Consider the following 15,958-nt stretch of genomic DNA (forward strand, 5'->3'; position numbering starts at 1 on the left):
TTTTTTTCAAACAGCATATATACTAGCACTACGCACTTTAATTAGTACTATTATTAGTTACTTACTTCTATCACTGAAGTGATGAAGTGGAAGAGGGTGTAGAATGAGGTAACTACTAGTAAGTAGTGGTAGTTAATGGGAGAGAGAAGTATTCATTCATGAACATTATGCGGGGGGAAAATTGATAAAGACGTATTGGTAATTATACTACTTGAGGGTGATGGTAGCTTAGTAGATCATTCTCCATATTGCTTCAGGTGAAGATAGGATTATACAGTTACTATGTTTGCTAGAGTTGGCTGACTACTATCCGAGTGGTGGAGTATTCTACTGTTATGGGTGTATGTATAGCTTGCACTCACAGCGGACCCGTGAGCTGGACGTATATATTCATCACGTAGATACATTCACATTTCATATGTATCAAGCTTCATCAAGTATGTACGGGTCATCATCAAGATCAATATCAACATCATCACCATCACCATCATCTGCGACATGTCCAAAGGTATCCCATCGACGAGGGATCGATCGTCAGATCAAATACCCCAATTTTCAGTGTCGATCTAAGCCTGAGCAGCAAAGCCCAGCTTAGGACCCTCGGAGTTGAAGACCACGTACTGGCTCTTCAAGAACACATCACCCAGGATGGACAGTCCCAGACCGCTGTTGCTCTGGATACCGCCGTAGCAGGTGGAGCTGCCGGTCGAAATGGGAGCGTAGTTGATGTACTTGCCAGGAACGACGGCCTTGTAGTCGCCGATTATGACAGTGAAGTCAGGAGGGGTGGTCGAGCAGGAGAAAACGTAACCACCGGCTTCATTGCTCTCCTGGGCGCCATCAACCTGCTCATAGTAGGCGGAGACGATCTCGTCGTCGAGGAGGATGAGGGTGGTACCGGTGTCTGTACACTAATCAGTAAAGAGAAAGCAAGAAAATCTCAAAAGGGTTCTTACCAGCAATGGCGCTGAATCCACTGGAGCTGGAGCTGCCGTCGCCGATGCTGTAGCCATCGGGATTGAAGCCCCAGTAGCCCTGGGAGCTATCGGCATCTGTGTAGGTGATGGAACCTGTGTACTTGGAGTCATCGATGTAGCCAAAGTCGTAGACACCGGGGGCGTCGTGCTTCAGCTGCACAGCGAAAAGAGGAGAGTCCAGCTGAGACTTGACGGTGTCGAAGAAGGTGGTTTGCGCCTTGGGCTGGACTGTGTATCGGTTAGCAGGTAGGTCAACCAAGCTGATGTAGGGTCCACTCACCAGTGTTGATGGAGCTGAAGGCCAGACCCAGGAGACCATCATTGGCCGTGTCCTGAACGAACTCGGAGCTGATCTTGCTGGCGGCTTCAACGGCCTGCTTGTTGGTGGTGACACCGCCGACAGTGACAGTATCCCGGTACACATTTCCGCTGGCCGAGCTGCCGTCACCGTAGGAAATGTCCCACGAGTAGCCGCTCAGCTTGGTCGCGCTGGAGCTAGGCGTGTACAGATCGTGACCGGTCTGTTCCGAGGAAGGGAGCTCGTCCGAGAAGACCCAGCTGGTTCAGGTTAGTGACAGTTCGTGAGGACATACTAGCAGGGAAGCTCACAGATCTGCAGATCCGGTGTCAAAGTCCAGATGAAGGGTGGACTTTCCGACAGTGACGGGAGTCAAATACTCCTCATCATTGTTCTGGGGCGTGGTCACGGCACTACCCTTGCTGGCAGCCTCCTTCACGCTCTGGGGCACCGCACCGCCAAACTTGGCCAAGGAGCGGGCATACATACCCGGCAGGTTGACAGTGCGGGTCTTGTTGGCAGGCCGGGCAATCTGGTTGATGGTGAAGCCCTTGCGAGTGGGAGCCGGTGCCGCAGAGACGGCGGTGGACAGACCCAGGACGAGGGCAGCGGTTTTGCTGAAGACGACCATTTTGACCACGAGAATGTCAAGCAAGAGAGTTCGGAGAAGAGATAGAACCAGACAAAGAAGCCTTAGACTCTTGGTTGATGAACAAGAAGAGACATTCTGCTGGTCGAGCAGACTCTTCTTATACTTGCAAACCCTCCCCCATTGACCTCGATCAACTCATCCATCATCCAAGTCGACCATGCTCTTCAGAGCAAAATGTCTCAGTCCCCGCCATGGTAGCCGCGATGAAGGAAGGAGATAATGTCCCTTCCAGGAATAAGCCGACGAAGATCCCCGCATGTCCGTCCAAATCCGTGTCGTCCGTCGTCCGTGAGGATATTCGCAATTGCCAAGACAGAGCCAACCGGAGGCCGACTCGGTGCAAAGTAAGACATGCAGCCCTGGACCCTGCCTTAGTGGAGACAGGCACGATGTTACCGCGGAGTAGATAGCAGATTAACTGGCAGGGTCTGAACGGATAGAGACAAGAGCTCATTCGACCGTGGGGGCCGATCACGATAGCACTGGTGCAACAGGTCTGCAGGGCTAGGCTAAACTGCTGAAGGATAGATATCTTAGGCGCGGATGGGCATAGATTGCGCTCCACCGCCGATCGCTCAGGGTCCGTCGGGACTCCGGAGACGCCATGCGTTAGCCAACATCCAGTCACACGATTCAACTTATCTGCTGGCACAATGTGACAGTCAGACTTTGACTATCGCGTCTTATCAGTGGTCTAATTTAGCTCGTCGCTGCCGCTGCCCCTGACGGCTCGGTGTTGGCCGACCCATTTGAGCTCGACGGGATCTTTGCATTGGGCCAATAGTTTGCAGATGGAGGGTTGGGCGTCCAAGGACATTGTTGGTTGGTGGGCCACCATGGAGAAGCCGTGTCTTCATCCTGCGTTCCTCCTCACGATGGGGACAGAAAGGGAAAGGGAATGTAACCAGAAATGGCGCACTCCGGCGGTATCCGTGGGGATATACATGTCTAACAATCAAAAATCACAAGCCAAAAGCCGGAGTGTACAGAAAGGAACTAGCAAGAATCCAAGAAAAGGAAAAGAATACTACGCGTGAATTCGTACATTCATGAGACCATTGGTGGTCACGATTGCAAAAACTGGGACGGAAGGTTCCCTCCGCCAGCCGACTCAATCCCCTCATGACCGTCATACTGTTCGTTCAGAAGCACCTCCAGCATGTCGAATTCGCCCACCATGGGGCCCGTGCCTCCCAGACCCTGATCCACCACAGCTGTTGAACTGTTGAAAAACTGGTCGAGTGGCAGCGCAAACCAGTCGGGCAATCCGCCGGACGTGCTCGGATTGTCGTGCATCGCCTGAGACGGAACATTAGACCCATCCAGCTCGCCCGCCGGCGGAGTTGCGCTGGGGTCGTAGTAGTTGTAGTACACCGATGGTGGAGGGGGCATGAACGAGACATTGATGTTGGACGAATTGATCGGCTGGGCAGGGATGCCGGCCAGCGGATCATGGACAGAGGCCATGCTGGTCCCCGTCTGGCTATTGCTATCGACATATCCCAGATTTTGTGTCGCACTCTGCGCTGGCGTCCAGGCATGCGCCGACCCCTCCCGCCGGTTCTGTGGCCCTTCACGCGGCCTCGGTGACTGATGTCGTGAGGCTGGCGCTGATGGGCGTTCTTGTTCACCGTCACCACTGCGGTCCAAGGGCGCGAAACGCAGAAAACGCGTGCGAATGCTGGTCGTGAGCAACTCCAGCAATCGCGCAATTGCGTGATTCAGGTGGACATCGTCAACTACACAGGTCTTCAAGGCTTCGATGGTGCGATCCTGGAGGTCCAGCGACACACGCACATCATCTTCTTTGGCACCAAGAGTGAAAGTCTAGAAAGCGTCAGCAGAGCCACAATCATAAGGAGAACCGATGAGGCATACCTTCAAGATAAAAATCATCCCCGACAGAATACGAAAGCACGTCCGGACAGGGGCATGCTTGAGGTGATCACGCGGGACGAGGATTTCGAGTACGGTCTGCAGGATCTTGCGGGAGGCATCGACCACTTCCTGAATGTACTGCTCGTTGACACGATATAACTCCATGAGCACATGGAACCAACCGGTGCCCGAGGATGGACCAGAATTCGGGCGCGCATTTTGGGCCTGAGCTGCCTCATTCGACATTGTCGTCCAGCGATCCACCACCGCTTGCAAAGCCAAAGAATTGACATAGAGTCCTGAGAGAGTCAGCAGGTCGAACGTCGTAACCACATGGATCAGCTACGTACGGGTATATTCATATTCGATCATCAAGATACACCGCATCGAGGGGGCCACTGCGTACATCAATTAGCAACCGGCTAGCGTCCAACCCACGAGGTGAAGAGCACTTACAATCGATCGTGTCAATGTTATGTCGCCACTCGCGCAAGAATGGCTGGAAGCGGTCGATTTGATCTCGGTAACGACCGCTGCGAATGAGCTCCGACGTCTGCTCGCTCGATGCGAACAGTAGTTGATTGCTCTGGTACATGATCTTGGAGATTCCGATCCAGCAATCATGCATCCGATCGACAATGGTATCTGCCCCCTTGGCGGCGGTGGCTGACGTCGGCTGAATGTCGTTGGTCCACTGAGGCAACGGGAGCATGGACGGGATACCTAAGCGACCACTGCTCTGGGTGATGTACACCAGGATCAAACGCCGGAGTCGACGTTTCCGCGTCTGCTCGGATGGGGATTCGCCGGCGGCTTTGGCATCGCTCTTCTGGTCGAATACTCCCAGTTCAAACGCCAACGCCTGTGCGGTACTCAGCAACATCCACGACATCCGGTCTGACCGCCAGGCGGGCTCCAGCCACTTTTGAAAGGCCAGCCTCCCTTCCGCAGCACTGTTTGGGACCCGGTTGGCCGTGTTGTCAACCTCTGTTTCGAGTTCCTTTTCGTACCGACTTTGCGTTTGCGCGTCCAGGTCCAGCAAGGCATTTTCGTCGTCACCGGGCGGAAAGTGGAGGTTCCGCGGATGCCAATCCGTCAGAATCAGCAGAGCCTCGATGGTGCCCAGTGATCTCAAGTTGCCCTTATGGCTTGTCTTCGATGAAGTCGGCGCGAGATCAAACGAACGAGGCCCACTAATGCCAACACCGTTTCCACCAAACTTCTCCTGACCCCAGAACAAACGTTCAATCATGCCGCGGAGGTATGACCACAGGCGGTCGTGGATGTAGAAAGCACGCGTGTAAGCTCCATCGCCCTTGGGCTTCATATGTCGCGACGCTGTCGTAAGAATGGTCACTGCGAGCACTGGCTCGTCTGTAAGCAACGTCCGATGAGTGGACGGATGCGAAAAGTCCGGAATCACAATGGGACTAAGCGGGGCGAGATGTTCGTAATAATATGCTACATAGGCCATCGACTCCTCCACGGACAGCCACCCTGCACGAACAAACCGTAGTCGCGACCAAGCCTTAACCGCATCCACGAACCCAGGGTCCTGTGCCGTTTCTGCAGCATCCGCCGGTCCACGACCATCGGGAAGTCGCGCCTCAGCGGACCCTGATGCGCCCGCAGCATAGTACGTACCGCCAGCCACGGTCCCGGAGCGGGGTGGTCGAGAGAACGATCCGCCTCCACTCCGAGGCGTACCAGCCTGCGTGAGCGGAGACATGGGCGAATTGAATGATGAAACCGACTGGCGCGCAGCATACCGGTTCTCCAGACTCTGGCGGTTGAGATCTTCCGTCCGACCAGCCGCTTCTGATAACAGGTGCAGTGCATCATGACTGTTACTGATGGCCGGCGACAACAACTCAACGGCCGTCCGGTTCATCATGGGCTGGCCACCCTCGAGGCTGAAGCTCGCCGCATGACTCCGCTCCGCAGCCGAGTACATGGGCAGTCGCGTGCTTCTTGGTTCAGAAAACGGCGCATTTCCAGACGGTGACGGATTGGAGGGAAACCGCTGACTGGGCGTAGAAGACGACGGAATCTGCGTATTGTTCGTGGCCGGCGACTCTTCGGTCCATTTTGGTCGGGAGAGACTAGCACCGTTATCGAAGGAAGAGGTGCGCTCGGGCGCATAGGATGAGCCTCCATCACTGACGGATCCGCTATTCGAGATGACCTCGCCCACCATCATCCGCTTATCGCGTCGCAGGACGGCCTCGGTGGGCTCCTCCACTTCGGAGGGCTTGCGCTTCCGCCGAGTAGCGGAGAACTCGCAGCGCTTGCTTTCGCGGCGACATCGTACGCAGGGCGGGGGACGGGGATTGTCGACACCTGCGGGGGGACGAATAAGCATCAAGGGAAAAGTAACCGGGGAGAGGAGAAGGGAGGGGGGAAGGTTAATTAATCAGGGTCCTTGAAGCGGGGGGGAAGAAATGAGGGCAACTTACTGCCAAGGTCACACTTGACTTTGCGCTTCCGGCAAGGATCGCAAGCCTGGTAACCACGCCGATGCTGGGGCTGTTGGGCCTGGAGCTGCTGCTGCTGGAGCTGGGGGGAGGGCGATTTCGGAGGTCGGGGGTCGTGGGAATAGAGGGACTGAGAGGCTGAAGCCGCGGCGTCGTGGTGGTGCTGGCCGTTACTCGCAGGCGCCGCCATGGTTTGATGGAGAGTGGATATTCAGGCCAGAGGGGATTGCCGATGCAAAGCGACAAAAAGCGGTGGGGGGGAAACGCTTTTTTGTGGGCGAAGATCCAGTCGCTGAGTTCCAGATTACAAACGGCGCTGGTCCTGGTTTCGTCCCGGCCCGGAAGTTCTCCGCGGATAACCAGGCAGTACGTAGCAAGCAACTTTAGGGGGGGGGAAAGATGATGATGGTAGTGGTGAGGAGGAGGAGGTAAAAGACGGGGAAGGAAGTAGTGAATCCGTGGCAGGTGGTGATTGATGATGATGGAGGGTGGGAATAATTGATAATAAAAAATAAAAATAAAATAAAAAACAACCACCACCACCACAACAACAATAATAACACCAGGGAATTGTTCACTCTTTCACTTTCTGCTTCATTTCTGTGTGTCAGTCAGGTGTACTGCCAATGCAAAATGCGGGGTAGGGAATTTCCCAAACCAAATTTATTCCTTCCTTTCTTCCTTCCTTCATTCACGCTGCTGAGTTGGATGTCTCGCAGGAATTTCTCTCTCTCTCTCTTCCTGGGGGGAAATGTTTCCCCCCATGCCCTTGCATCCACTCCCAGTTCCTGTTATCAAAGCGAATGGCAATAGACTCTGGGTCTAAGATGAATCGAGTAGATTTGCCTGGTCTTTCCCGGTCGCTCCGGTCGCTTTCTCCGCCATTCCCCCTCCAGGCATCTTCCATTCTTCCATTCTCCCTCGGTTCTCCTCAGAGAAGATGCTTGCTATCGATATCCTAAGTAACTTTCTCTCCAGACAGGTCTAAATAGTGGAGATACGAAGATAAAATTCTCTACCCTTATAGCTATCACTGCAATTAAATTGTCATTCGAGTCTTGTGTAGTAGGTTTAGATATCATCACTATGTACACGGACAGCCTGAGCGCGCCTCCGACGGTCAAATAATTAAAGCCGATAAGCGGGTGAGTGGAAGAACAACCCAATCCACTCGACCGCTGGATAAAAGAAAATGAAAGAAAGGAAGTAAAGTAAGAAGAATAAGAAGGGAAAAAGGAGGATGAAAATCAAAAAGAAATCATGTACACGCTCAACTCCCAACATGGCCTACAAATGCAAGACCCAAACCATCTCAATCGCAACAAGCATGATCATGTCATGTGTAGGGTGATCCCAAAGCTAAATCATACACACATAGAGGGAAAAAAAAACCAAGTTTAAAACAAGATGCTCGTTCAGGCCACAGATGGCGCTGCACCGGCCAAACTAGTACTCGCCATGGCTCGCTTCCCCTTGTCGGGCGCTATCCCTTCCCCATTGGCACTTATTACTGAACCCACCAATTTGCGAGGTAAGACCGCCTCACCGTTAGTACTGCTGGCCTCGCTACCCCGGCGCGATAGACTCGGTGTTAATCGCCCAGGCAGAAGGCCCCGGATGCCCCCAGCTTTGCGTGCGGGGATGTCCGTCGTGCCCGCCGTGAGCACATACAGCAGATACTTCAGGTTGGGAAGGGTATGTCGGATGTCGAGCACGCGCAGCCCTTGCTTATTCAAGAGAAACTCAATGTCCTTGTTCAGCAAGAATACCCCATACTCAAACCGGTACTGCACATTCACTGGGTAGAGTGGATAGGTTCGCTGCGGTAGCGATGCAGAAACCGGGTCCTGAATCAGCGAGTGCGACAGATAGGGGCTGATCGGGTACGGCAGCGGAATGGACAGGTAGAACGACAGCAGATACACGAGATGTGCGGTATATCCCAGCGCCGCCGCAACCCCATCGCGGTCGACATCCGTAAAATTCGAGTTGGGCAAAGCCATTCCAGCGATGGTGAAAGCCAGAGGTTTGTCCGGGATGGGCTCAATAGGATAAATCGCAAGTAGGTCCTCCGACATACGCCGGATCTGACCGCGGCCCTCGTCCGTGTTCTGTTCCAGCAACTTCACGCTCGAGCCCAGTTTCTCTTGCGCGTCCGGGAGATGACTGCGCGCCCTGGCTTGCGTCTGGCGCCCACGCTCCATAGCCTCTCGTCTCGCTTGAAGACTGGAGATCAACTCTTCCTTCCGCTTCGTTAACGTGCGAAGCTGCTTCCGCTCCGTCGCAACGGCATGCTTGGCCAGCGCAAGCTTATCCCGGGCCCGCGACGCATTACTGGTCGTAGTCAGTGCGCGCTGGTTCTTCTCTAATATCGAGCTGATTTGCGCCTCCAGCTTATCTCGGGTCGTCAGGGCATCCTGGATACACTCGTCCAAATTGGCCAATCGCATCAGCGCATCGTACGACGACGTCGGTAACGTGGCACCATCGGCGGATCGGGGGTGGCGGGGAGGTATAGAAGCGACCACGGGGGGAAGGTCAGTTAGATTCGCGTAGACGCCATCTGCGAAATGAAACAGGATCGAGTTCGGTGGGAGCGGCTGATGGAAATTATCCAGCGACTTCCCCAGGAATTGTAAAGACTGCAGACACAGCTGCAATTCCACCAGCAGCAAGTACTCCTCCATGGCGGCCGTACGTGCCCAGACCTTCACCGTCACCTGGTCCCGACGAGCGATCGCCGGGCCACATATATTCAGATCGAAAGACCGGAAGCTGGGGTTGGTGGCATGCTCGACTACCTCACTCACGTAAACCGGCTCATCGACCCCATCGCAGTGAATGGAGAACCACGTATCGGCCATGCGGCTGCTCGTAATCTCCTCCAGCTTCACTTGACGCGCGCGCGGATTGGGCCCATTCCAGGGTAGCGTGTTCCTCCTCTGCCATTGTCGCAACGGGGGTGGCTGTTCTCTCCGGGGGCGGCCTTCTGCGCTGGTAGAGGCGGGGGTCGACTTGAGATCGGTGAAGGAGCGCGACTGGTGTAAGGGTTTCGCTGCATCCTCGGCGAGCGCTTTCAAGGGCGTATGTAGCGAGTTGGGGATGTTGTCATCGTCGATGGTCTTCCCGCGCGGTCGACTCGGCGGACTAACAACGAGATTCCGGACAGACACGCCCTGCAGATGGCGAAGCTTGCGATTCTGCGCGGAAATCATCAGCGGGATGCGTCAATGGGTATACTTCAGAGCCGTAGGATGGTAATGTACCGGAAGAAACAAGCCAGGTCTTTCACGGCGCCTGCCAGTGTCGTCGTCGTTGTCCGCGAATCCCCAGGCGGTCGCCGGCAGCGCCATCGCAGACAGACACTCGGAGGGGAAGCTTAGCTGTCGCACTGCGCAGGGACTATGTGTCGGGTCATCCTAAGCAGATGACAGAGAATGAAAACACCAGCGACAAATACAATCAAAAGAAGCCCCAATTATTAACCCTTGATGAATGAATTAGCGTTGCTGATCGTCGACCGTTGACATAGAGCTGGTTGAATGAAGCCAGCAAGTTAGTAGTTAGTTGGGTTGCCGGCGGAATCGCTCGCCCGGTCGGGATCTCCGTCGAAAAATTGATCCGCCGACCTTCTCTCATTCCCTCTTCTCCTCTCCCGGAGCTTCACCCAGTTCATCCTCAACCACACACCCACCAATTACCCCCCCAATCCCTCCGGATCAGGGCCCAATTCGGTAATAAAATAGAGTGAACGACGAAAGTCAACCGTCCACTCTATTCCCACCACGATCCTCCTCCACCCTCATCCACCACCTAAAGAGGGAAGAATCCGGTCACGCGGAGAACGGTGACCAACCCGGCCGCGGCGATGGCCTCACAACAGGTGACGAAGACGCCCTTCCAGAAGATCCTGGACCCGACCAAGATCGGAACGTGGAATATTGTGCGCCGTCCACCCGTCGAGAACCACAGCATTATCCAGGGCAAGCCGCGCGAGCAGAACTCCAATGCCTTTAAGACGCATCAGGCCAAGGAGGGAACTCGGTTACGAAAGGCCTTGAAGGCACTCACTCATGGCAAGAACATCTTTGCCTATCACAATATTCGCACGAATCAAGTCGTGTACTCTCTCACTCGGTATTTGGAGGTGAGTTTACATCCACTAAATCAATTCTACCCATCAAACCATCGACCCCATACGAAGACTTTGAGGGGGAAAAGAAAAAGAACCATCACTAACCTCACCACCAGAACAACACCACCCTGAAACAACTCCTCTACCACGGCAAAAAGACCGTCCCAGCCCGACTCCGCAAAGACATGTGGGTCCCCTACTTCAGCGTGCACTTCAACGACAGCAAGATCGGGCTACGAGCATACCACCTCCTGCGCGAATTCAGCATGCAGCGACAACTCTCCCCCCCGAAAGAAATGATCACCATCACGGACGCCTGGATCGACCAGAAACGTCCGCGCGACCCTAAGGGCGCCGAAGACTTCCTGGAGAAATACAAGGACAAGATCGGCCGGATCATGCCTAAGCACCACCGCAAGCGCGCCGTCATGGATCAAAAGGCCACTAGTGTCGCGGATATCGCGGCCGTGTTGAAGATCCAGGAAGAGGAGGTGGCCAATGGCTTTGCGGATGGGAAGAGGGGTTACTTGACTCCTACTGCGCGGAAGAGGAGACGTGCTGCTCGGGCTAAGGAGGAGGCGGTTGCGGAGGAGCAGGCGGCTAGAGTGGCCGGGTTGGAGCAGGCGTTGAGTAGTGAGGTTGTTGAGTATAAGGTCCAGGAGACGAAGGATACGTCTGGTGCGTTGGAGGACATGGGAGTGAAGATCCTTTGGAGGGATTTGCATGATGCTAGGTTTGCGGAGAACTGGCCTGAGAGGGTTAGACATGGTGAGTTGGAATTGTCTCGCGATCATGTCATGCCTGGTCAGAAGGGTCTGCGTTCGGAGGTCCTGGCTGAGGGTGAGTTCCGTGAGAGGACAGAGCAGCAGCAGCAGGAGGTTGAGAAGAACTAAGATGTTCATATTTATCTGATTGATATCACATCCTGGGTTGTGGATGATGTATACATATGCCGAGGGTTGCGTGTTTCCATTTTGATTATAAATTGTATTTTTACTCACTACTACACTACTTACTACGATTGTTGTTTTAGAGAAATGATGCAATGGCGTTTGAGCATATCACACCCCACTGATCTTTGATATTATACCTCCACCAACTCCATTCCCTACACTAAAAATCAGAAGTCAACCTGACTTATCATGAATGGATCATCCACCCCCAAACCCACCCCACCCACAAATACCCAAAATACAAAACCACAACAACCCTAAGCACCCTCTCCCCCAACTCCAAAAAGTTATACCAGATAGCATCCCGGAACCTATTCCGGAAGATCCCTGGATCATTCCCCTTCGGGAACGGCACCACATGTCCATTCCCATCCAAGGGAGGCTTTTTTCCCAGGAACTCGCACAGCGGCTCCCACCCATCCTTGACATGATAGACGAGGAGGTTTTCAGCCGGCACGATGTCCTTGACGTGGCTATTATGCGCCTCGAAGGCTTTGCGGCCGTTGGCGTCGAAGTTGGCGTTGAAGTAGTATTTCCAGATCTTTTGCCAGGTTGGGAGGACCCAGCGCGTTCTGGAGAGGAGGAAGTTCTCCAGGATAGTGGAGAGGGGGAGGAGGGGGTGTGTGAGAAGGGGGGTGAATGATTTACTGACGGATCTGTAGCTTTGGTATAAGAGTTTGTGTGTTGCATGATTAAGGTGTGTAAGGGATTGAACGCACCTGTGCCAATCGTCCACGTCTCGGACTGTCAGTATTACTTTGGCTTCTGGATAAGCTTGGATTAATTCGTCTGCGAAGCAGGCTGCTGGGAAGTCAGATACAGCCTATAGTAGCAGTGGTCAGTTTATCTGTCTTAGTATGTAACTTTCTCTCATCTACTCAACGGGGTTTAAGACATACCTGACAATGCCCCAAGATCTGATCAAATTCTTCTCGACCAAATGGCCGGCCCTTTCCTTCGTATTTAGCGCCCAAAGCAGCATGCCACATCTCACAGTCGCGAGGGTTCTCCAGAACTGCTGCGTATCCGTGATAGGTGTCATTGTACCCTAGGGCTCGGAGAGCTTGTCGCAATGCTTTACTTCTCGTTAGCGGTAAAACACATCGCCTATCTTAAATGCACACCATACAGTCTGTTCCTGTCCGGCAGAGTCCAAGTGCCAGGACTTGCATAGGTACTTCGCGGCGACATTTGCGTCGGTCGATATCAGTGACGGATTTGATGACGCCGTGAAACTGGTAGGTTGTCATTTTGGGTGGCCTTTACTATACGTGAGTAAATTATATGTTTTTGGATGAATCAATGGGTTGATATACCCATCATGTAGCGAGCCATTAGCCCTTCGTCCTTTCAGCCATCGCTTCTAGCAAGCCTAGTGCTGGCTGGAATTTGCCTCTGTCTCAAGTAATCGAAAATCGAAGATAGTAACTCCGTCTGGCCCCATTTGTGGAGACAATACATATTCAGGTATCTTCACGAGCTCTGATGTTCAGAAACATCTTGAAGCTAGCTATCTATACTGCGGATTAGATTCCTCAGTTGCCCCGCCATGGCGCTTGTTCCTATAGTGGACTATCAGTACAAGAGTCACACCTGTTCATTGGCCAAATTTGAATAATAATTCCCTAAAATGCAAATTTCCAGGAATTCATACCTACTAGTGAGCACTCCACAATGGAAACCTTTGAGTCTTGAGATATGGAGAAATTGGACGACTCTGCCCCACGTGGATAAATATCGCAGCTTGCAAGAAGCATGCTATATGTTATCTAATTAGAGAAAAGTCAGCTGCGCTCAAATCAAAGACATATGTAGCTGACCTCTGGCTTCCAAGACCATTGTTCTCGCAAAACTTAGCTCATAGGATCTATTCGCCGAAGATAGTGCCAGTGGGTCTCGGATCTGGCAGCCCACGATCTTCTCTCGAGCTGAATTGCGATGGATCTCGTGCGGCTGAAGAGCACCACCATTACCCTTTAAGGAATTAGCAGCTCAATAGTAGATAAATTCTTGAGCAATTTGCCAAAAGATCCGTACCCTTATCAATCGAGCCTTGAATTTTGCCAGCCCACTAAGACCATTAGATAGGATTCGCCTGTTTGTTTGCAGCTGCTAAATCATTACTCCTACTCGGATAGTTAGGAAGCGGTTGATAACGCGCCTGTGACTTAGATGCCACCAGTGGACCAATGGGTGCCACTCCCGGCCTTTTCGCAGTCTGCCAAAGTAGGGTTTCGCCCATATCTGTGGTCACATTACCGAAAAGGGAGATGTACAGTATGACTATCGGTTGTTAGCCCTGAATCCAAGAATTCGTGGAATGAACTTTGCACGAACAGTAATCGCGCTTGTATAGAGTTTTGTGTACCCCAAGGCCTTGGCCTCCTTGCTGACTCCCTTTTTCACATGATCGCCTTAAGAGACCCACCGGTGAATATCAAATTCAATAATGCTCTTTTCTTTTGCTGGATCACACCAAGCCCCATCTCAGTTACTGTACTAGGCCATGGTGGTCTCAGGATCGATCAGGTTCAGCTATGCACCCCCTGCAATAGATCATGCATACTGCGGTGACGTGACTACATATACCTTCTGCCGATCTGTGGACGCTGTGTGACCATGCGAAGTATTTATGCACCCCGGTTGTAACCCAAAAGTCAACCCTCCCTGTTTAGACCTGAAAAGTCGTGGTGCAGGCTTGTTTCTCCTCTGGGTAGGTTTTGGAGCATCAGGATCAATATGCTCGACTATTATCAAGGAAAGACTATATTCATCACCGGAGGGTCCGGCTTCCTAGGCACAGCCTTGGTACATCGAGTCGCTACAACTGTTGAGTTCAAACACATATACTTGCTGCAACGTGGAGGGAAAAGGTAAGCCATAAACTCCAGTAGGAAGAAGAGATGGTGTAAGACCTACATGTATTGACCATAACAGTGGCCTGTCCGGGAAATGGCACCAACATCTCCCGTTTGATACTGCGCAATGGCTTCTAGATCACCCCCGCATCACCATTCTAGACGGTGACATGATGAAGCCTAGCCTAGGCCTTGACACTGATCACATCGAGATGTTGAAGCGGAACGTCCATATCATCATCCATGCCGCATCTTCAATCAACCTTGCCCAGCGGCTTCAAAAGATGTGGCCCAGCGTTATCCGGGCCACAGAGTATGCTGTCGAACTGGGGCTCCAATGTGACAAATTGGAACGTTTTGTTTACGTCTCAACAGCGTATACTAATACCCATCTGTGCAGCCTGTCTCCCAAAGGAGATGTGGAAATGGAAGAGCGTATAATACCACTTGAATCTACCTCTCCCAATGATGGTAATTCCACTGTGGACGAGGAATACTCGGAACTACAGTCGCGAGGATCCACCAAGGAATACGAAAGCAACGACTTTCCCTGGGGTTATGGGTATGCCAAACATCTTTCCGAGCGCCTAGTCACGGACAGGTTCACAAGACACGGCAAGTACGACCGATTGCTGATTTTACGGCCTTCTGTGATTGGGCCGGCCGAGAGCATTCCATATCCCGGGTATGCGGTTCCCACGTCGGCCCCAATGACTATGATCGCGGCCTTGTTTGTCAACCATACAGCGTTTTCCTTTGAATTGTCCAGCCGTCTGGACGACCCGGAATCAGAATCAAACCTGGACGAAGTCCCTGTTGACATCGTTGTAGATCGCCTTCTGGCTCATCTGGCTTACCAAACTCAAGGCTGCGTCCACGCGGTAAGTGGCAGAAAAGCTCGGATTTCCTTCAGGGAGATAGAAGCGGCAGTTTACCACCTCCGATGGTTACCCTGGCGGTTTCGTTTAACGTGGGTGAAGGAGAACGGGTGGAGTGCCAAATCAGACGCGATCAGCCGTCTGTACAAGATCTTTGGGACTTCGTTCGACTTCCATGAAGAGAAGACTGAGCAGTTGATGTCGAAGTTGAGCGTGGAAGAAAGAAGGACATTGCGGTTGTTCAATACCAGGAAAGTCGGGGCATTTGGGCTAGCGTCCCGCAGCAAGCAGATGTATGATTGCTCGACTATATTCGCCAGGAAGATAGCTTATCCTTACCGGGCCTTTTACCAACTTCTATGGATTATCTGGTGGGTTTATATTAAGCTGATTGTTGCTTGGGCGGGATTTGATCTGCGGACTGTGAGTCGGCAGCTGTTCGCTGGACGAAAGGTCGATTAGCGATGTTTATCATTGTTCGAGTATTCTGTTTTGATCGCCTTTCGCCGTATGTTTCAACAGGAAGCAGACCAATGATATGTTGAGAGATGATGAAATGGTGTACATCAGGCGCGTGATGCGAGACGATGGGCGATGCGGTGGGTGTTGAAGAGATGTTGGGACTGAAGTTGTAGGAAGGAACGACCTAGAGATTGAAGGGGTCAGGTGATCAGCATCAACATAGATCGTGGGAATAGAGCTCATCGATATTCTACGATGGTACATTACTGTTTTATGGAAATGATATAATGACACTTAGCAGACCATGAACTCCTATCTACTTGCATTCTTTGTCTGGTGCGCACCGACTGAATTCATGTATTGCTAAATGTCTGCTGCAAAGCTGGCAAAAGA

At 52.5% G+C, this 15,958-nt stretch overlaps 6 protein-coding genes across 6 annotated transcripts; 2 read left to right on the forward strand and 4 right to left on the reverse strand.

The window, feature by feature from the left end:
- Nucleotides 1-566: 566 nt before the first annotated feature.
- Nucleotides 567-1,906, reverse strand: BO88DRAFT_411847 (pepsin-like aspartic protease; the record flags this gene model as incomplete). Its single annotated transcript, XM_025708057.1, has 4 exons — nucleotides 567-904; nucleotides 957-1,205; nucleotides 1,258-1,535; nucleotides 1,587-1,906. The coding sequence occupies 4 exons, from the start codon at nucleotides 1,904-1,906 to the stop codon at nucleotides 567-569; spliced, it is 1,185 nt and encodes a 394-aa protein (XP_025566749.1).
- A 1,072-nt stretch (nucleotides 1,907-2,978) lies between these two features.
- On the reverse strand, nucleotides 2,979-6,685 carry BO88DRAFT_173834 (Zn(II)2Cys6 transcription factor domain-containing protein). The gene is made up of 5 exons (XM_025701682.1): nucleotides 6,262-6,685; nucleotides 4,262-6,145; nucleotides 4,156-4,203; nucleotides 3,806-4,104; nucleotides 2,979-3,754 (listed from the first exon to the last, which is right to left on the reverse strand). Exons 1-5 carry the CDS (start codon nucleotides 6,467-6,469, stop codon nucleotides 2,993-2,995), a joined length of 3,201 nt encoding a protein of 1,066 aa, XP_025566750.1. The 5' UTR covers nucleotides 6,470-6,685; the 3' UTR covers nucleotides 2,979-2,992.
- A 755-nt stretch (nucleotides 6,686-7,440) lies between these two features.
- On the reverse strand, nucleotides 7,441-9,917 carry BO88DRAFT_173767 (putative UV radiation resistance protein (UVRAG)). Its single transcript, XM_025701681.1, has 2 exons — nucleotides 9,546-9,917; nucleotides 7,441-9,479 (listed from the first exon to the last, which is right to left on the reverse strand). The coding sequence occupies exons 1-2, from the start codon at nucleotides 9,630-9,632 to the stop codon at nucleotides 7,695-7,697; spliced, it is 1,872 nt and encodes a 623-aa protein (XP_025566751.1). The 5' UTR covers nucleotides 9,633-9,917; the 3' UTR covers nucleotides 7,441-7,694.
- Nucleotides 9,918-10,147: 230 nt separating this feature from the next.
- On the forward strand, nucleotides 10,148-11,286 carry BO88DRAFT_305004 (mitochondrial 54S ribosomal protein mL67; the record flags this gene model as incomplete). Its single annotated transcript, XM_025702429.1, has 2 exons — nucleotides 10,148-10,426; nucleotides 10,531-11,286. Coding segments are annotated over 2 exons (1,035 nt in total), but the record flags the coding sequence as incomplete, so codon positions are not given.
- A 268-nt stretch (nucleotides 11,287-11,554) lies between these two features.
- BO88DRAFT_450333 (sulfotransferase family protein) lies at nucleotides 11,555-12,617 on the reverse strand (the record flags this gene model as incomplete). Its single annotated transcript, XM_025710557.1, has 4 exons — nucleotides 11,555-12,023; nucleotides 12,087-12,190; nucleotides 12,267-12,442; nucleotides 12,497-12,617. The coding sequence occupies 4 exons, from the start codon at nucleotides 12,615-12,617 to the stop codon at nucleotides 11,555-11,557; spliced, it is 870 nt and encodes a 289-aa protein (XP_025566753.1).
- Nucleotides 12,618-13,854: 1,237 nt separating this feature from the next.
- BO88DRAFT_441467 (male sterility domain-containing protein) lies at nucleotides 13,855-15,743 on the forward strand. Its single transcript, XM_025709880.1, has 2 exons — nucleotides 13,855-14,240; nucleotides 14,305-15,743. The coding sequence occupies exons 1-2, from the start codon at nucleotides 14,107-14,109 to the stop codon at nucleotides 15,563-15,565; spliced, it is 1,395 nt and encodes a 464-aa protein (XP_025566754.1). The 5' UTR covers nucleotides 13,855-14,106; the 3' UTR covers nucleotides 15,566-15,743.
- Nucleotides 15,744-15,958: the final 215 nt, after the last annotated feature.

The sequence above is a fragment of the Aspergillus vadensis genome (genome assembly GCF_003184925.1).
Source record: "Aspergillus vadensis CBS 113365 unplaced genomic scaffold BO88scaffold_3, whole genome shotgun sequence".
NCBI lineage: Eukaryota > Fungi > Ascomycota > Eurotiomycetes > Eurotiales > Aspergillaceae > Aspergillus > Aspergillus vadensis.